At 38.8% G+C, this 20,700-nt stretch overlaps 1 protein-coding gene across 5 annotated transcripts in view; it reads right to left on the reverse strand.

Moving 5' to 3' along the window:
• The window catches only part of VAV3 (vav guanine nucleotide exchange factor 3), a 396,308-nt gene that overhangs the window by 177,234 nt on the left and 198,374 nt on the right, over positions 1-20,700 (reverse strand). For all 5 annotated transcript variants that reach the window (XR_003430677.1, XM_027096221.1, XM_027096220.1 and 2 more), the window contains 5 exons: positions 17,802-17,870; positions 16,075-16,161; positions 13,068-13,153; positions 11,425-11,557; positions 10,921-11,030 (listed from right to left, as the gene is read on the reverse strand). Coding sequence is in view for 4 of the 5 variants with exons in the window: in XM_027096221.1 (XP_026952022.1) it covers positions 10,921-11,030; positions 11,425-11,557; positions 13,068-13,153; positions 16,075-16,161; positions 17,802-17,870 (485 nt within the window). In the remaining variant the exon portion in view is untranslated. The remainder of the gene's footprint in view (positions 1-10,920; positions 11,031-11,424; positions 11,558-13,067; positions 13,154-16,074; positions 16,162-17,801; positions 17,871-20,700) is intronic.

Below are 20,700 nucleotides of genomic sequence, written 5' to 3' on the forward strand. Positions count from 1 at the left end.
AGTTATACTTGAATAGACATGTTTCAATTCATTATAAGGAAGAATTCTCTACAGTCAAAGCTAAACAAAGATGGAGCAAATAATTCCAGAGGTAGTAAGTTCCTCATCACAAGAGGCACTCAAGCACAGGCTACAATTAGAAAGAAGTTGTAGGAAAGGCTCAGGTGTTGGAATAAAGGAACATTAAACACCTCTTCAGAGTGTTTATGAGTTCATAAAACATTACAGTTTTTTAAGATCTTGATTATCACAAACTGGCATTCAGAATAAACGGGAGAAAAACCACCTTGAACAAATTAATTTTTCTGAATTACGTATCAGTGGTAAATGATATTTTTCCTAATTATTTTAAGCAAAAAGTGCACATACTTAACCTACAACAGCTTACTTTTCCTAAATTAAAAGGAAAAGGCTTCAGTGCAAATGCCTTCCTTAGATCCTCAGAGGGCCAATAACTCTTTACAAATTTGCCCGAGAGCGTCGCATGCATTGGATTTTTCTATGTTCAAATGTCCAATTCCATTCTCCTTACATCAAAATAATGAGTGGTATAAACTATTTCATGTACCTTGCAATTTATCACTGTTTTGCATTGACATTATAATGCTGACTTGAAAATATAAGCCTTGTTAGAACGTAAACTCAGTGAGAGAAAAGAACTTGTCTTATTCATCATTATATTCTTAGTGCCTAGAATAGTTCCTGGGCATGTATGGGATGCTCAATACACAAAAAAATAAATGAATACAGATACATAATATTCAGTCTCATTCAGTAATTGTTTCAAGTATGACTTTCTTATCTCTTCAACCAGACTGCTACTGCTTACTATCCCATGAACAAGAAAACTGAAGTTTCTCTCATTGTTCCCATCGTAAGGATGGCCAACCTTCAACTGCAGCTTATTTTGTATTGTGTAGCCCAAAGTAACAATGCCTGTGACGGAACAATTTCTTATCAAGAAATATCTTAAAAGTAGTACATGTGACATTAACTGTAATATTAGGTTTAGACTTATAAATTAAAGCTTGCTTACTATTATAGAATTCACTGATTATGTCATTTTCTTAGAGGAACCATATGCGTAGTTGACTCACTACAACAAACGGTTCCAAAACAAACTATTCTTTGTGTTAACTTCTATATAACACAGACAAGCTGGAGAGAGCAGTGACCACAACTGCCCAGTTAAACTCTCCTGCTTGCACTGTTACTGTTCTCATATACGAACACACACACACACACACACACACACACACACACACACACACACAATGGATCAAAGGCTCTGTTATAAAAGCTCAGGGACACCAACACTAATGCAGCTGAATTTTATCTGCATTTATTTTTAACCAGAGTAATGCTTGTTTGCTGATGGAAGTTTTGATATCTATCCTTCATTCTTCCTTCTGCCTATGGCTTCTCCTTCCTTATAAGCATGCTCAGGAATGCCAGAAAAATGTCAAATAGGTATTAAATATAAGCTGAAAAAAAGGAGAGAGGTTGATCTCCACTAGGCAATAACAGAACAAGAATAGTATTTAATATTTACTAATGCTTTGTCATGCGTGCAATGCTTTTGCATGTTTCTGGATCAAACAGGCTACTGAAAAACTCCATTTTATGACAGCTGTGATTTTTCTGAGCACTGTCCCGTGTCCTACTTCCTTTTATTGCTGCCAGGAAACTGTGGTTTAGTTCCCTATACTGACTTAACTGCCAATTTTGAAAGGTTATAGACAATACATGAGATTCGGGGAGAGCTGTGCTGGCTTCAACTTGGGAGATTAACGTGAATAGGTCAGTAGCATGAGGCTCAGCGCAGCCTGGGGGGCGATGGATCGTGTCAGCATGGATTTCATATCCACAAACAAATTCTTCATATTAAAAACTGGTAGTGAAATCCTTTAAAGGAGAATGAATAAAAGGTTGTTTTTAGAGTGAATAATTTCTCCCAAAAAACAAAAAAGCATGTGGGCAGACAAATTCAGAGATGCTTTATGGATTGATACTTTGGTAATTGTGCCTGTAAGGTTACCAGTTTCCAAGTAGACACTGATGGGCTTCGGACACTGAAAAACTGCCAAAGCAGATGTCACTGTAGTCAAATGTCACCCCCCCACACACAGCTCATCCAGGAAGGCTCACCCTTGGACCAACTCTTGACACCACCATAGCCTTCCTTCACCCCTTCTAATGTTCCTCAGTGTGCTCTCCAAAGAGGGAATTTCAGAGTAAACAACAGGCACAAGTGTCATTACTGGTAGGAAGAAAATGCTTCAAGAGCACAAAGAGCCATCACTGACTAGAAAACTATCCTTGCTGATGTGGTCGACTGTTGAGTAGAGACAAGTTTACCATGTTGTTGCTACTGGCCTGGATTCTTGGGGTCTCATAGTGCTTTCCAATAAACCCCATAATAAAACTTAATGAAACCAGAGACCTGGATGGCATTTTTGATATTCAATTGGTCAGTACAAAATAATGCCAAATACATATAATTCATCCAGGTATTTTTGTTCTGGTTTTGGTGGAGTAGAGAACATTTTGAGGCTAAATCGTCATGATGACCTAAACAGGAATCAATGCTAGTGAGAAAATCACACTTCTACAAAAAGCCACAGCATGGCACCAGTAGAGCTGAGATCCTTTTGTGGCAACACATACTCACTACATTCCCTAGGCCTGAATCATCATCTCTCTGCTGTAAGACAAGGGTCGCTAACTACAGCCCACAGCCTATCTTACTGGAATATACCACACTCACTCATTTATGTATTTTCTATGGCGGTATTCTTACTATGATAGACCTTAGTAGTTGTGACAGAGACCATAGGGTCCACAAAGCTGAAAATGTTTACTTTCTGGACCCTGTTCTAAGAGATGAAATTCACAGTCTCAACAGGTACTTATTTATATATTTGAGAAGATCCCAATGGATCTCCTAACGAAGAAAGCAAACAAGAGGAGGGAGAGGAAGGGAAAGGAAGAGGAGAGAGAAGCAGTAGTACCATTATCCTAGTAGTAGTGGCAGTAGTAGCCAGAGCAGCAGTAGTTTGGGCTTGCTATAGAATTCTCTGATTTAGCTTCATGTAGATATTGGGGGAATCTCCATCTAGGCAAAAATATAAATAAAGTCAGTCTATTTTTTTATTTATTTATGTACTTACTTATTTATTTATTTAGCTGTGCCAGGTCTTAGCTGCGGCACACAGGTCTTCATTGCCATGTACAGGATCTTTAGTTGCAGCATGTGAACCCTTAGTTGAGGCATGCATGTGGGATCTAGTTCCCTGACCAGGGATTGAACCTGGGCCCCCTGCATTGGGAGCATAGAGTCTTAGCCACTGGACCACCAGGAAAGTCTCATAAAGTCAGTCTTTTAAATTTGCACAATAGAATGTCAAATCTGTTGCCAAACCTTTGATATCATAAACATGGGTCTCTCATCAAACAACAACAAGGACCACCTCTCTTGAGACACTCACCAGATTTTTTAAACCCTGAATTGATGGGTAACACAACACAGCTTTATCCCTCCAAATCCCGGGATGGCTAGGGGAGGCACCCTCTCTCTGGCCTGACTAGCCACCCCCCAGAGGAGAAACAGTGAGGTCAGGTCCTGGTCCACTGCAGGGAGCAACATACGGTGGGGAGGGTCACACTCCAGGTGCCACTGAGGGTGTTAAGGAGACCAGGGAAATGGGAGAGGGAACAGGCACGTGAAATGAGGCTCCCTTGTGACGCCCATCAGTATCACGACATGTAGACAGTGATTGGACTTCAGGGGCAAAACAGAGAAGAAGCAGAGCCGCTCTTCTGAGTCTGACAGGTGGAAAAAAATTGAGCAGGTCAGGAATCGGGAGTGTGGACAGAGAGAAATATGAGGAAGTAGGTGGTTTTGAGCATCTCAGACCTTAGAACCAGTCTAAGTTCTATATCCCCTACATCTTCTAGAGGCAAGAGGTCCACGATTTGCATATTGTTCTGTAGTTTTTAGCAGAAGTATAGATTAGATCAATATCACTTGAAAGAATCTAGGTGATGTGAAAATTAGCCATCCAGCTTGGTTTTCTAAGTTCATCTAAGCATCGAGTAAGACTGCCCAAAAGAAACATACATAGATGGACAAAAAGAAACATAACCTGGAAGCATCAGGTAGGTGTCTACAAAAATGCCTTTAAAAAATTGCAACAACCTCATTTTTGAGGGATAATTTAAGAAAAATAATAATATATGACATCAACTTCTAGAACTTCAAAAAAATCTAACGCTGCTCGTGGAGAACATGTTTTTCTGCATCTCTTACTTAAGGATCCACGTTATAAAGCCTTCTTATCATACTAGTGAAAGTTTCTTTCCCTCAAGGACTGTTGTATTATTTTGTGAGACAGTAAGAATTTCTTAATTCACCTTTTTTTTTAAATTGACCTTAGTGTCAGAAAACTTAGAGTAGAATTTCAGATTTATAATAAAAATATGATTATCTACTATGTGTCAGGCACTGTGCTAGGATTGATCATGCATGTGAATAGCATTGACAAGATTCCTGTCCTCCTGGTGTTTTTAGTCCACTGGGAGAATAGCCATGAAATAGACAGCTAGATCTAATGGTAATGCCCTCAATCCAAGGGCCCAGGCAGCTCGGCCTTGGGGCATTAAAGGTATACACAGGGCAACCAAATAACCAAAAGGCAATTTCATTCTTTACTTAGCATTTCAAAGGACATCAAAAGGAATATAATTCAGAGTCTACAGAAATGCATTTCAAAAGTCCCTTTTCCCCTTTCCAAACCCCTCAGACCCCATAGCTATTCCAGAGCCTCACTCATACCAAAACCCAAAACTTTCTTTGCATTCCCAGACCCATGAAGCTTTCTTTTTCCCTTCTCCCAACATTATCTATGTATTCAATAGTTCAATTTAGCTTCTCTCCTAATAAGCAATAAAGAATCCTTACTCTTTTGGAGGAGAAAAGACAGGTAAAATAGAGTAGGCAAGTAATAGATTATCTTTAACAAGGAGGGGATTGTCGGGTCTCTAGAAGGCTATAAACACTAAACTTGGATAATTTTTGTCTGGCCATATAATTACAATTGTGAGAGAATACTAGGGAAGTGAGGTTACTCATTTAGCATTGTGGTCAGGAGAGATCTCTCTCACAAAGTGATATTTAAAGTCAAGATCAGTAGGATAAAGAACCAGCTACCCAAGGAGCAAGAGGAAAGACCATCCGGTAAGGAAAGCTCACGGTTGAATGCCTGAGGCCTGTGCATATTCTCCAAAAACTGAAATGCACTCAATCTAACTACGGCAAACAGGTGTATGATGTGGCTGAAGAGATGGGTGGGATAAAACCATGCAGGGCCTTCTGAGGTCCTGGTAAGAATTTTGATATTATACGGAGTGCAGTAAATAGCCAACAAAGGGTCTTAAGCAGGGCAGGACACATCAGATCACCCTGGATGCTTCTTGAAGAATGGAGGGGGCAGGGAATGCAGAAGCTAATCAGAGATGTGGAAGGCTTAAACCAGGGAGGTGAGGGTGAAGATTACAAGCAAGTGGTCAGATTTAATCTGCAGAGATTGGTGAGAAACTGATTCCATGTGGAGGGAAAAGGCAAATCTTGGCCCTCCATCTAATTACACTTGAATAGATGGGATTGGGAGGAAGAGACTATTTTCATAGAAATATCAAGAGTTCAGTCTTGAAATAAAATCCACTATATATTAACTGAACGCTATTATATTTAGAAGCTACAGTAATTAAATTCAATTGCAATAGCTCCCTCAGTGCTATATAGCCAGGGCTTCCAACAGTGTCTGGCAACAAAGCAAATGCTTAGTAAATATTGGGAGAATAAATGCAATTTCCTCTGATAATTACCCTTCTGGTATTCAGAATCTCTGAGAAATACCTTTAGATTAAAACAAATTATATTGGATAAAATATAATTTTATATTTTAAATGTGAAAAACATACTCTTTGCTTTCATATTCAAACTCCAGGAGGCGAATTTCAAGAAAACGTTCTTATCTAGTGGAGCCTGAGTCTGCGGAGAATGCTTTGAAACATTGTTCTGTTTGACCTCTGATTATTTAAATTTTTCTTTTTAATTCTGTGGCATGTGTGCTTTCTATGGTGAGTGACCTCAAATTCCTTCTGGAAGTAAATGGGGAATAAATTAGAAAGCTACACTGTGGCTCAGATGAAACGTGATTTGTGAGGTTTCATGGCTGCATTCCCGCCCCTGCCTCACCCCACTTGGAGAGCGCTTCTTTTCAGGGGTTCATCCTAGGGAACGAAGCTCAGGGGCTGCCCCTCCAGATGACAAGGCAGCCTGGTCCCAGAGCCCCTCCCCAGCTCTAGAATTTCCATACCCCCTTTTCCTTGTCTTCTCCCCACTCCCACTAGTCTTAGCAGCTAACAATATATGCTGGGCTCGTATTTTAGCAGACGTTAATGGTCTCTATGCTATTTTTCCTTAGGTAAGCCATGTGGCACTGTTCCTGGCGTGTGGCACACAGTGAAGAAATCTTGGTGTGGTAATAATGGTATATGCATCTTCAAGGGGGCTTTCTTTATTCAAGGGAGTAAATATAAAATGTTAGAATTTCAAGAATTGGGTGAAGTCAGTCAGAAGAAATTCCAGGCAAAAGGGCCTTTCAGTTCCCTTCAATAAATACTACAGAGGCTGGTTCAAAACCTGCCACTTGCTACCATACGCAATGCTTTTCTGCCCCTGTTCTACTTTTTCTTTCTCTAACTTTTCCTTTTAAAAATCTTATTATTCTATTACTCAATTTCTTTATTTTGCCCAACTCTGACTTATTTCTAGAAAACTTGAGGACACTGTCTGATCCTCCAGGTCCTAGTCACAGTGAAAAAAAGAAAAAAAGAAACCTGATTTCAGTTTTCGATAACAGGGTTTGAGTCCAGGTGCTTATTTTAGCACCTTCCTGGTTAAAAAAATTGCTGGGAACTAAGATCCTGAACTCTATTGTAAATGTTACAGCACTGAACTCATACAAATGTGCTGAAATACTCCTGCCATTGCTAGTTTCCTGAGCTATAAAATGGGTATGATGTGTTTATCAATTTAAATCTAACAGGAGAAAACATTAAAAACACTTGATTTAAGGGATTTGGGGGAAACACATCCATAGCTTCCTAACAATATTTTGAACATTGCTATGGGCAACGTTCACATCCACACTTTCCAACATCATTATGAAAACTAGCCTAAGCTACTAAAATAACATTTGCCATCCTATTTCACAGATAACTAAATGGAATTGTGGGAAACAGGGACAAAAAGCCCTTCTGAAAATAAATAAGAATAAATGATGTGTATCAATTAGGCTTTTAAAGATATAAATATATTATTTAGAGTGGGAGCCCCAGAACTATAGCTCTTGAACATTATTTGGCTCAAAGACTGTTCAAACAACCTCAGAGCAATCAGTCCTGCTACCACTTCTTCTCACAGGGAAAAAAGAAAAGAAGACATCCTTCTTCCTCCCCTATCCAAGTGGGTCACTGCTGCTTTTCTCTCTGTGAAGCCTTTCTTCCGGAGGTTTGCCAAGTTTATGTGATCCAATGCAGATAATGCTGGAAGTGGCTATGGCCAACGAAGGTCAGAGAATAGGGCTACTGAGTGGGGATGGGGGTGTGCTTGGGAAGGACAGAGGCTGAGATTTAGGTCACCTCTGGGGAGATTTGAGTTTACCGGATACTTACTGTTTATTGGTATTCATGCTTTTCTATGGTCCATTATAACAGTCTAAATTAAGAGCAGTATTCTAAACTCCTTAAAGGTGATTTGCAAACTTTTTAAAATAAAAATGATCCAACCATCCTATAAACAGCAGAATTGCCATCTTCTGTAAATAGAACTGGCAAGCATTTCGTCAGTCTTAAAATATCACCTCCCTTGATTTCCTGCCCCCCTCCCACCAATGCCTCCCTTTCCTTTTCAAAGGTCCTTAAAGCGACACTCCAGAATGCTCTAGGGGGACCTACAGCGCCCCTGTTAATGCCAAAGAGACTGGAAGAAGCTGGTCTGTGGCGAGACACAAGGCTTACTGTTTATCATGTATTGTCATGAATGCTGCAGGATTTCTCAGTCTTCTTTTTCTCTATGGCTTATAGACTAAGAGTACTTGAACTTTAAATAGTGGATAAAATAGCAAAATTTGAGCCATAGGCAAAGTCTTAAGCTTCAGGACTTAGATTATTCTACTTTCCTGAGCACAAGACAAGCAAGACCTGTCTCACAAAGCTGGAAGCAGGACTTTCCTGCGTAACAAGCTTCAAAAGAGAAAGGAGGAAATAAAATAATGGGATATTCTGATGCGCGAATAAAATCCGACTTTTATTTTGCCTAATTTTAATTTACATGCCATACATGGCATAATCCCTGCTTAAAGAAGCCCTCAACTTTGACTTTGAGCAATTCTCAAAAAAGGGTACTTCCACCCTCTCACCATCTGCATGGGCAAGTGAGTGGAACTCTAAAATACAAACAGAGTTTAATGGATGTTTAATTACATTGTTGAGGTGCTTGGATAAGGCTCAAAGATGAAGAACCCCACCCAGTTTCCCTGTGTGTGGTACAGCCATCTTTCCTGTGATGGAACAATTTAAAGCTACCCATACTCTTCCCTTATGTATATACCTATAAGGCAGCGACTGATAGCTGCATACAGCTACCCATTTCTCCTTTCTTCCATAATAGGAGAACCTTGATTCGTAGCCAAGCATATTCCTGCCCAGAATGAAGATGGCATTTCTTGGCTCCCTTGTCAGATGTGGCCACATGACTAAGTTCTGGTCAGTATTATGTAACAGAAGTTGTAGCATTTCTGCAAAGAATCCTTAAAAATGAGGATCACCTTCTGCTGCCTAGAATGTAGATTATATAGCTAGAGCTCCAGCAGCTATCTCGGACAACATGTGACCAACCTTGAGGACAGAAGCCATGCTGACAATGGCAGAGCAGGAAGATCTGAGCCTGGGTTCCTGGCAATACCCCAGAGAGCCCAACCCACCCCTTGTCTACCTACCCCAGATTCTCTTCCATGAAAAAGAGAGATAAGCATGCATTTTGTTGAGTCTCTTGCATCCAGAGTTTAGCTGTTTGATTTATGGCAAGTGAACAGAATATTAAGTGATGCGCCTATCAATACAGTCCAAGGAGCCCACCTACTCTGGACAACAAATTTAACTTCCCTCCTCTGCAGAAATTCCTTCACTCATGTAAGGATCATATGAACAGAACCCGTAAGAAAATACCAGCCCGGCATCCTTCCCACAAGAGCAAAGGTGTGAGATCAGCTCTGCCTTTGCATATTATCAGCAACCCCAGCATCCTGTCACTCCAATCCCAACTGCTCAAGTCCAAATATTGCCTATCACTTGAAACCTCACTACAACAGCACACTAGGTTTATGATGTAGCCCACAATTCATCAGAGACTGGGTGGGCGGAGGTCACCGACTTCCTCACTTGTGACCCAAACCAAAAAGGTCCCTGTAGAATAGCCATTTTATGGATGCATACAACTACTAAGGTCTTTTAATTATTATAATCAATAACAATAAATTTTAAAAACTCCAATAGTATACTGGAAGATGTCCTCTGAATTTATAAGTCCCTATAGGTATATTAGGATCCTAAATACAAAACAATATTAATAATAGTGATAACAACAGACACCTCTTACAATTCTATACCATATCATTGCTGTTGTACTATCTGGCCACCATTCTGCATGACACATATATCTGGAATTCAAAATATCATTATCCCTGTTTTAGAGGAGGAAACTGAGGCTCTGAGAGGTTAAACAAATTGGCTAAGACTATGCAGCCAGTCCATGGCAGGGGTTATTGCTGAACCCAGAATTGTCTATGAGCTTAAAACTATTTTAGCTGCACAATCGTATGTCTCAAAGTGCTAGAGAAAATAATCTAAGGAAAATCTCTATTTTTCTCCCCTCAGAACTACAATAAAATATTCTAATCCTATTTCCATTTTATATTAACATGAGCATTTCCAAAAACGAAGCAAAGGAGAAAGCAAACAAAAACTCTGACAGAATTTGTCTGCAAAAGGTAAATAATGCTAGAATACATATGAAGCAATCACAGAAGTGTTCTTTCTTAATTTCACCTTTTGCTAACAGTTTCAATTTCAGGGTGACCTATATGTTTCCATAACAAGGGTCATTATACACTTTTTAATCCATGAACCTCAAAACTGAAAAGAAACTCCTATAATGACATGTCCTTGTGTAATCACGTCTCTGTATGCATTCCTTTTCGAACATGTCTGATTTATTTCTCACCTCTTTGTTGAGTTTCCACTTTAATAAAAGGAAAAAACACTGAGAGAAGTCAAGCCCTGAAAGCATTCATTGAATACGTCAAGCAATTTACCCAGAATTCAAACAATAAATGAGTTAAAAACAAACAGGAGGAACAAATCAATCTTTCTATTAAAAATAAGATATTTGCATGTATGTATGTACGTGTGTGTATGTGTTTGGGAGTATTTCTACTTAATTTAAAGATATATACAAAACATGGCAATTACATTAAAAGTTTATCATTAGAATAATTAATATTTTCGGGGGCTGCTAAAAGCTAAAGAATTAAAATATGCCCATGAGAAGAAAGTCAAACAGAAGGTTAGAGCTCCCTCTTTCTTTTTCTTGAAGAAATTCACCAAAACATCTCTCCCAGGAGACCAAAGTTATCAAGCTGACAGCCTCGTAGCATAGCACTCATGCTCAGAGCAAAGTGTTTTCACAGCCTCTGTACACATGCTACAAATATTACAGTATGTTTATTGGTAGTTCATTGTTCATAAGAAACTGATGCAGTAGAAAAAAGCACTTTTAAAAGTAGAAATACTCACAAAGCCATTTCAAACTGTTCCAGCCACTTTTTCTTTAAATCTTTTGTTTTGCAATAAAATTCTAACCCATTTTGTCCTTGGATATGGATGAGGTAGAAGCCATAAGACCACTGTTAAAATTAATATTCCTCAGGTTAATAGGTATCATTGATTAATAACATCATGTTTCCAAATTCACTAACACACCACCATGATCATCCACAAACCACCCATAACATTATCATCAGACAAACTGTGAACAATCAAGACTACTGTAGTCAACTTCATATCTAGAACAATTGCTATGCCAAGTGCATTTTGCTGCCTTGATCATTAGGCCATTAGAGGGGATCATTATCACCTGTGGCACTGTCCAATTATTTCTCACAAAGGCTTGCTTCTAATTAATCTCTAGAAACAAAAACACCTGGATGGATAAGCGGCCTCTCACATTAATGTATTAGCATACTTTCCTTGAATAGTCAAAGTTATGAGTAAATTAGTTATTCATTTCCAAGAATTTACCTTTTTATTTTCCTTATCAGTTGTAGGATTGTTGGCTATTTTGTACTGCTGAAGATCTATTATTTCCTTCATTTCATAGTTATCACCTTTCCTTTTACATACAATCACTGCCAAATCAAATAAGAAGATATGCCTGAGAGAGAGAGAGAGAGATTTACTTAAACGGTTTGGAAGCATGTGTATTAATTCTTCTCAGATAAAATTTAATTTATCCAGTGAGTTAAAGACAAAGGTAGTGTGCACATTGAAAGAATGAACTGTGTGTCCTGGAATTGCCCTTTACTAAATGAATCACCCTGCTGTGCCTCAGTTTTCACAGTTAAAAAATAGGCAAAATTATAATGAGAACAATATGCACAATGCAGAGTTACTGTCAGGAACAATGAAGCCCTAAAGTGTTGTTCGTGAGCTAGTACTTTCTTTCTTCCAGTTTAAAAGCTAAACATTGATGGAATAATGTTAATGACAACAATAGCAGTTAACTTCTACTGATGTTACTAGGAGACAGACAGATTGTCTTGAGAAGCGTTCACCCCTTCCACAAAGATGACTCAATTTAAATCCCCAGGACCATCTCCTGAGGTACGTATTATTATCATATTCATTTTACTTGGGAGGAAGCTGAGGCTCAGAGAAGTTAGATAATTTTCCCAGGGTTACACTGGGATGCACAGCAGGATTCACTCTTGGGTCGACCTGTGGAACCTGCGCTTTTACCCTGTATGTTGCTCCTTGTGACTTAATGGACAACCTAAAACACAAATTGAGTGGTACCTGAGCCAAGTGTAAGCTAGAGAAATTATGGTTAAATTTACATGTTGATATTTCTCTTCTATCTTACTAAAAGCAATGTAATTGGGGGAATAAAACAGACCTTATAATTCTATCATCCAATACCAATATTTGTATCTTTTCGAAAACTCTCAGTGATTAACATGCATACATTTTTTTAAAACAATAATAATGAGACATTCACGTAGCTCTATTACTTGCATCACTTTCAAAGCCTTTTTTCCGGGAGAGGCTAAAAGGATGTGTGTCTCCAGGGAGCTACCTTTAGAGCCTGGGTATCAAGGTGGAAGCAAGAGCTGATGCTGCCCCCTACTGGTTGACTTTCTAGTTTCCAAAGTTTCCAGAAAATGGCCATTTCAACTAAATAAATCAGTTTACCACATAATTAGCTCAACTAATCTTTAAGGACTGCACCTACAAATTTCCCTCGAGAAAATCTCACTAAATGGCCTTCACTTGGACTTCCTTAGGACATGTTGTACCGTTTTTAGTTCTTTTAAAATGCATACCAAAAAATAAAATTAAATTAAACAATTGTGTTTTTATAGTAGTTGTCTATTATTGCTTTATTGCTACTCTCATCTTAATGTGTACTTTTTTTACTCTAGCTGACATTCTATATTTGTCTATTCCTTCTTAAGAACTCAAACTTAGGCAAATCAACAGATACCAGAACAAAGAGGGGAATACCTAACATATCTATACGAGAAATTAAAAAACCACAGATCGATCTGACCCCTTGTTTTTATTCCTTTATTTCACTCCTTTGTCCTGGAGGAACTGTTTTTAAGATTTTCGCAATCTCCTGATCCTAATAACTTATTTTGAAAATAAGTACCGATCCTTCTCACCTTTCTTGTTTTGTATGCTTGTCTAGAGTGGTTATTCGAATTTCACCATCTCCCTGAGGTCGTCCAAAAAGCAAAACTGGTTGGTTCTAAAATATAAAATGTGCATCTCAGTTTTTCATAATCACATAAAAACAGAAATTAACATTACTGAGGATATTTGCTAGGCACAACTATCTCATCACAACTTTTATCATTTTACCTTTTAACACACTTATTCTAAAAAGCTCAGGTCTCTACGATACACTTTAAAAACAGCCTGTCCTTGGTCATCCCAGGAGGCATACTGAAGACATTAACTGATTTTACTTACACCTCTAACGGAGAAGTTAGCTACCAAAAGAGAGAATTAATTGGAAAAATGCAAATCACGAGGAAGTTACAACAACTAATATTTACTGAGCATCCACTGTGTGCTAGCCACTAGGCACAGGACAAAATGACATAGACTCTGCCCTCATGAAACATACTGCTCAGTGGGGGGAACAAATAGTCACAGAAGAATATAATTACAACCACGTGGTTGCCGTGATGGAAGAGCAGAGGAAGCATGCGTATCTGGGGGACCTAATTTGGTCTAGGGAGTCAAGGATGGCTTCCCTGAGCTAAGATCTTAAGAATGAAAATTTCTGACTGGATGATTAAAAATAATGAGTCATTTCCCCAGAGACAGAAAATAAAAAGTTTTAAGTATTTATGAACACCTACTCTACAAGGTGCTAAAGGAAAAGGAACTGACTGAAAATATCACTAACATCTATGAAATTACGTTCTAATAAAACAAGATATGTAATGAATTAACTGTACTACAAGAAAGTATAAAAATAAATGTTTCTTATCTGTATTTTTTGCAGAAACAGAAAACGCCATCCTAAAACCCATATGGAATTGCAAGGGACCCTTAATAGGTAAAACGATCATAAAAAAGAACAGAGCTGGGATCTCACACTTCCTGATTTCAAAACTTATTACAAAACTATGGTAATCCAAACAGTGTAGAAATGGCATAAACACAGACATCTAAACCAATGTAATACAACAGAACATCCAGAAATAAGCCTTCACATATATGGTCAAATGATTTTTGACAAGAGTGCCAAGACCAATTCAGTGGGGGATAGGAGAGCCTTTTTAACAAAGGGTGCTGGGGAAACTGGATATGCACAGGCAGAAGAATGAAGTTGGACCCTTACCTTATACTGTTTCCAAAAATTAACTCAAAATGGATCAAAGAGTTAAAACTACAAAACTTTCAGAAGAAAACATAGGGGAAAAGGTTTATGACATTGGATTCAGTAATGATTTTTTAGATAGGACACCAAAAGCACAGGCAACAAAAGAAAAGATCGATAAGGTGGACTTCATCAAAATTTAGAATTTTGCACAAATAACACTATTAACAGAGTGAAAAGGCAACTCACAGAATGGTAGAAAATATTTGCAAACAAAAATGTGGTAAGTATTGATATCCAATAATTCATAAAGACAGAAAGTAGAACGGTGGTTGCCAGGGGCTGGGAGGAAGGGGGAATGAAGAGTTAGTGTTTAGTAGGTGGAGAGCTTCAGTCTTGCAAGATGAAAAGAGTTCTGGAGATGGATGGTGGTGACAGCTGCACAATATGAATGTATCTAACATCACAAAACTGTACACTTAAAAATGGCAAATTTAATGTTTTATATATATTTTACCACAATATAAAAAAAATACAGCTGTCCAGGCAATGTGCTATGGAATTACAAAGAGAAGGAATTAGGGATCCTTTCAGATGAGGGAAAGAATTTTTTTTAAATTGGACCTTGAAGAAATTTGATAGGAAATAATGAAAAAAGATATTCTAGGCTTTGACAAGATTATAATCAAAGGCAGAACTATAAACGCAACTATGTGAAGAGGTAACCAGAGGCTACTGTGATTGGAAAGGTGGCAGATGAGGTCCTGAAAAGGGGAAGTAGCTGTATGTGTGGAAAGAAAGACAGACCAAAGACGTTTCAGAGGAAGAAGCAATAAAATTGCTCTACCAAGAAAAGCATCTTAAATCTATTCATTTATCTGTTTTCTCTCCCCACAGCTTTATCCAAGCCTCCATCATCTCTCTTGAAACGACCTCAATGATTTTCTGACTGGTCTGCCTGATGAAAAGGTTTTCATGACACTTAAATCAGACTGTGAAACCCTCTGGTAAGAACCGTTCACTAGCTTCCTACTGCAATCACTACAAAATCCCAACTCAGCACCTTGCCCTCCAAGGCTGTGGTGTGTAGTTCTCCTGCCCCCACTCCCCCACTTCAGAGCCCACCCTTCTTCCTTTCACTCTCAATTTCCAGCCTCTCTTGTCTTGCTGCTCCTTGAACAGCCCTGGCTCTTTCCCATTTCAGGGCATCTCACTTGCTATGGCTTCTGCCGGGAATCTTCTCTCTGCAGACCTTTGTGCCACTGGCTTCTTCTCATCCTTCAGGTTCAGGTGACAAATGTCTCAGAAGGACTTTTTCTGAGCACCTTATCTAAACTAGGACTCCCCTCACTATCCTCTGTTGCAGCAACCTGTTCACAGCATTCATCTCAATAGAGAGAACATTTTTAGACTCTTTTTACTGTCTCCTCAACCATGAGAACATGTTGTTCATAGTTACAGCCCCGGCCCCAAGCAAAACGTCTGGCACACAGCAGTCACCCAGTAAATATACATAAAATGAATAAATTAACGGGACTCCACCATGGTTACGTATGGGGGTGAGGGAAGGAAAAGAAAAAAAAATATGGGACTGCTGCAGGGAGAGGCATCACAGTGTGATTAAAGTGACAGGGACAAGCAATGGCAGAAAGTCCCTGGACGATGATGTATCACAGGTGCCACTGAATGTTCATCCCCGTGGATGCTGCCAAACAGAAGTCGGAAAAAACCTAGAACAACAGAAACTTGAAGGTAAACTATTTTTTTTTCAAAAACAACTGCTAGAACATCCCCCAATTTGTGGGTTAGGGGAGCTGGATGGAATGATAATTACATACCAAATTTTCTATAGATAGCTGAAATTGTTTAATTTCACGAAGGGTCTCATTATCTCTTTTCACTTCATTCACATATTGTGCCAAGTCCTAAAGAATAAAGAGAAGGGGAGAAAAAGAAGGCAAGATAAGATTAGACAAGAGATGAGCACTGTTTGAAAGAAAACATCATTAATTTCATTAATAGTCGAAAGTTACCACTATAACTTTTCAATGACAATAAAATGAATACCTAATCGAAGCTGCATCTCAAAAGCAATTTAAAACTGTCTGGAGTACAGCTGGGAAGACTGAAGCCTTGTCATTTACCACACCCCTGAGAAGAGTAAGGATCAAACACAGAAACAAACAAAATATGCTGCCATGCAGAGCAACAAAAAGGAAACCAGGTCGGGAGCGTGTAAATTCTAAACACTGACCTTGAGAGAATCACACTTGAACTTGGGTTAGAATAAGGGCAATCATGAAGGATTAGCCGGGAGAAAAAAGTAACTAAAAGTTAGACAATGAATCTAGCAGGGCTGTTGTCTGCATCCAGTTAAGCATCTCGGTTCCTGAGAGGGTTCAGTCAGGGAAGCCAGGTCAATTTCAAAGAGTTAATAAAGGGAAGTGAAGGAGAGGAGAGAAACCAGGGAGCGTGAAAATGAACTAAAGGGCACAAACAATGCTGGCCCTGTTTCTCCATGTGCCTTCACCTATTTTAAAATGTCTTTTCTCAAATTTGAGGAAACATTAGCTAATCTTTCCATACTGTAACTAGCTATTTTTATGATACGTGCTCCAGATTTTTCCTGTTTTCTGGGTTTTCTTTTTTCCCTACCCTCTTATATTTATCTGCAACAGCAGGAACAGAACTCAGGCAAAAGCAGTTCCTAACTTTGTTCTAAATGAAAGCCCGACTTTTCATAGGATATATCTATAAACGATTTCTTTAAAAAGATTGGAAACTTGATATGATTTTTTTTTATAATGATAAATAATGATGGGCTGTTTCCTGACAGGGTACTAAAGCCAGCTAAACACAGAGCTAACACTGAAACTGGCACAAGGACACAGAGAAGTAATTATGCACTGCTCTGGGCAGAGTCACATTGGCATTTTGTTTTGACAACAAATATTTGTGTATGTTTTAAGCTAGGGACAAATATTATTTCTTTCAAAAAGTCCGGCATAGCGTGGAAATCGGGGTTTTACAGATTCCCCAATATGTTCAAAAAGCCTGCCTTCACCTACTTCTAGTGCTTGATTTTCAGATTTACCTGAAATAGAAACCCAGACTGATCACTTGTACTGGTGCACAGCATCCAAAAAGGTAAACCTGGCTGACATCCTCACTTGAGAAAAATAAGTCACACCAGTGTTCTGAAGTCATCAGCTAAACTGCTGCTTGCACAAGCCAATAGGTTTCTACTAGCAACCATAAAAAGAATGTGAAACAAAACCATTCTATTAAATCATTCCTGGTAGTTATGGAAATTGTCATACTTTCATAAATACTGAAAGTTATTTTAATATACCTCTTGGTTTTATGCTTTTGTCCAACAATTAAATCCATGCAAGGATACTGATTTCAGTTAAAAATATCCAGCTCTCCCCTCCAAAAACAAACCTATGCAAATACTTATAGTAACATCTATTAGCGTATCATACATATGTATTAACAGTTTACATTCTATTGTTTTTAGGCAAGAATTAGAAATACAAACAAGTTAATGCTGCATTCGTCTAACCTTCATCGCATCAAGAGCCAGTTTCAAATTTGCCTTCTCCATAGGATCAGTGGTATGTTTGACCAGCTCCTATTTGGAAGATATATTTTAGTACTACTTCCATCAAATTAAAACCAACACATAAGAAAACATTTTACAAATAAACCATTTTTATCATTATTCTCACCATAATGTGATAAATCTGATTTAACTAGGCTCTGTTTTCATCAAAAATTTCAAACTGTAAGAAGACCAAATAGATATCAAAAGGACATGAGACAATGGTCAGAAAGGTTTTCCTTTCAACGTTGAACGTGAATTCTATCCCCCACCATCACACTGACACTCTTGCCAGATGTTAAGAAAGATTCCCCTCCTTGACAACTGAACTGATACTTTTTTCTTTTTTGGCTGTGCCACATGGCACGTGGAATCTTAGTTCCCCGACCAGGGATCGAACCCGCGCCCCCTGCATTGGAAGCGTGCAGTCTTACCCACTGGACCACCAGGGATGTCCCTGAACTGATACTTTTCACTTGTTATCAAACTTGGCTTCTCTTTGGCTTTGGATTCTGACAACTCCATCTCTCCTTTGGCCTCAGGGACATCAGGCTCTTCTGTTTGTTGTTGTTATTTTTGTTAGTTCATCTTAAATGTTGCCTATTCATCTGTCTTTCATACCTTCTTCTTTCTTTGCACCTTAGAAATGAGTTATTATTCCCTAGATTTTCACCTTAGTCTTCTGTTATCCTTACGTTACATACTCTGTGAATTCTATCACAACCATTGCCATAACATCGCCTATCACCTAATGTGACAGTCACCCTCAAATGAATGTGCTCAACCCAGAATTCACGCCTGAGTCCCAGACTCATATGTCCTATTAAATTGTTCTACCTGGGTTTCTCGCAAGCCCCTGAAATACAGCATGTCCACACTTCATGCACCTTCACCCACACCCCTACTCTTGTTCCTGTTTATGTTTTACTGAATGAGGGCACCTCCATCACTTAAGCCAAAACCTCAAAGGTGCCCCTGACTCCTCCCTCTCTCTCACTATGTTCTGTTTGTGTTAACTTTGACCCTTCCCCTTGAAACCTCCTCCACTGGCACTACCTCGGTTCAAGTCCTTGCTCTCTTTCAAATGGGTGACAATAGGCTTCTGATTCATCTTCTGACTTGCAGTCTTTCCTTGCTACAATCTAGTCCCTCGATTGACATCAGAGTTAAATCTCTAAATGTAAACCAGATCCTGTTACTTAGACTTCTGGGAGGCTCACAAAAGCTTCAGGTTGTCACGCATACCTCGTAGATGCTTCATGATCTGAATTCTGCAAACCTCTCCCAACTTCTCTCTCCACTTCCTCTCAGACAACCTATGCCCTACTTCTACTAAGTTAACTGCAATTCTCAAAATAACGTTCTAATATCTGATCCCATTAGGCATGATGTTTTCTCTCCTAGAAAGCCCTTGCTCTCTGATCCACCTGTCAAACCGTCATTCTTCCTTCAAAGCCCAACTCAAGAAACATTCCTCTGTGAAGCTTGTTATGACAGAGGCCTCTTCTCAAGCCATAATTAACTAAGTCTTTATTTGTACCACTTCTGTACCTTCTGCATACTTATCACGTCGTATTGTACTTGGCAGATTACATTTCATTTTCCCCAATAAAACAGTGGACTTTATCAGTGTGAGGGGGGCTGTTTTACATTGTTGAGAGACTCACACTGTATGCAGCTCATGGGATCCATTCAAAAATCTTTGCTGAGGGGCTTCCCTGGTGGCGCAGTGGTTAAGAATCCACCTGCCAATGCAGGGGACACAGGTTTGAGCCTTGGTCCGGGAAGATCCCACGTGCCGCGGAGCAACTAAGCCCGTGCGCCACAACTACTGAGCCTGCGCTCTAGAGCCCGAGTGCCACAATTACTGAAGCCCGAGTGCCTAGAGCCCATGCTCCACAACAAGAGAAGCCACTGCAATGAGAAGCCTGCGCACTGCAATGAAGAGTAGCCGCAACTAGAGAAAGCCCGCGTGCAACAAGGAAGACCCAATGCAGCCTAAAATAAATAAATTAAAAAACAAAATCTTTGCTGAATTCAATACCAGTAGTGTTTCTAGTTGTAAACAGAACCTACAGATATCAAATCTGTTAAGTATAATAAACTTGTCAGAGTGATACTCTTTTGTTTCTATTTTTACTTTTCCTCTATTAAATAATAACAGTATTCTCAAAGTTTCAAACCCCCCACTATAAAATATTTTAATTTTATAAATCCGTGATTTCAAATCATAAGTCATTTCAAAAATGATTTACCCACTAAAATACAGTAGTAAGTAGAAAATATTCAAATTCATACCATATTTATTTAACACATTTCTAAACAGTAGACAAATTAATTCTACTCTACACTATTTTGAAATGGAAAAACATTTCTAGAATTTTTATCTAAGTGTGGTATCCCAGATAAAACTTTTCCTATTTTAAAAAATCATCATGGAACTAAATATACTTTTGAAATTTAAAATATCAAACAACCCAAGAGAAATGAGCAGAAAAAGTTCACTGACTTTCCAAAAGGTAAGGTCATATTTTATACTTTTATAAGTCTGCTTAAAATCTTTTTTTTTAAACATCTTTATTGGAGTATAATTGCTTTACAATGTTGTGTTAGTTTCTGCTGTATAACAACGTGAATCAGCTATATGCATACATATATCCCCATATCCCCTCCCTCTTGCGTCTCCCTCCCACCCTCCCTATCCCATCCCTTTAGGTGGTCACGAAGCAGGGAGCTGATCTCCCTGTGCGATGCAGCTGCTTCCTACAGCTATCTATTTTATATTTGGTAGTGTATATATGTCCATGCCACTCTCTCACTTCGTCCCAGCTTACCCTTCCCCCTTGCCATGTCGTCAAGT

Source organism: Aethalodelphis obliquidens, unplaced genomic scaffold (genome assembly GCF_003676395.1).
Source record: "Aethalodelphis obliquidens isolate GAN/ISIS:26980383/991018 unplaced genomic scaffold, ASM367639v1 scaffold100, whole genome shotgun sequence".
Lineage (NCBI taxonomy): Eukaryota > Metazoa > Chordata > Mammalia > Artiodactyla > Delphinidae > Aethalodelphis > Aethalodelphis obliquidens.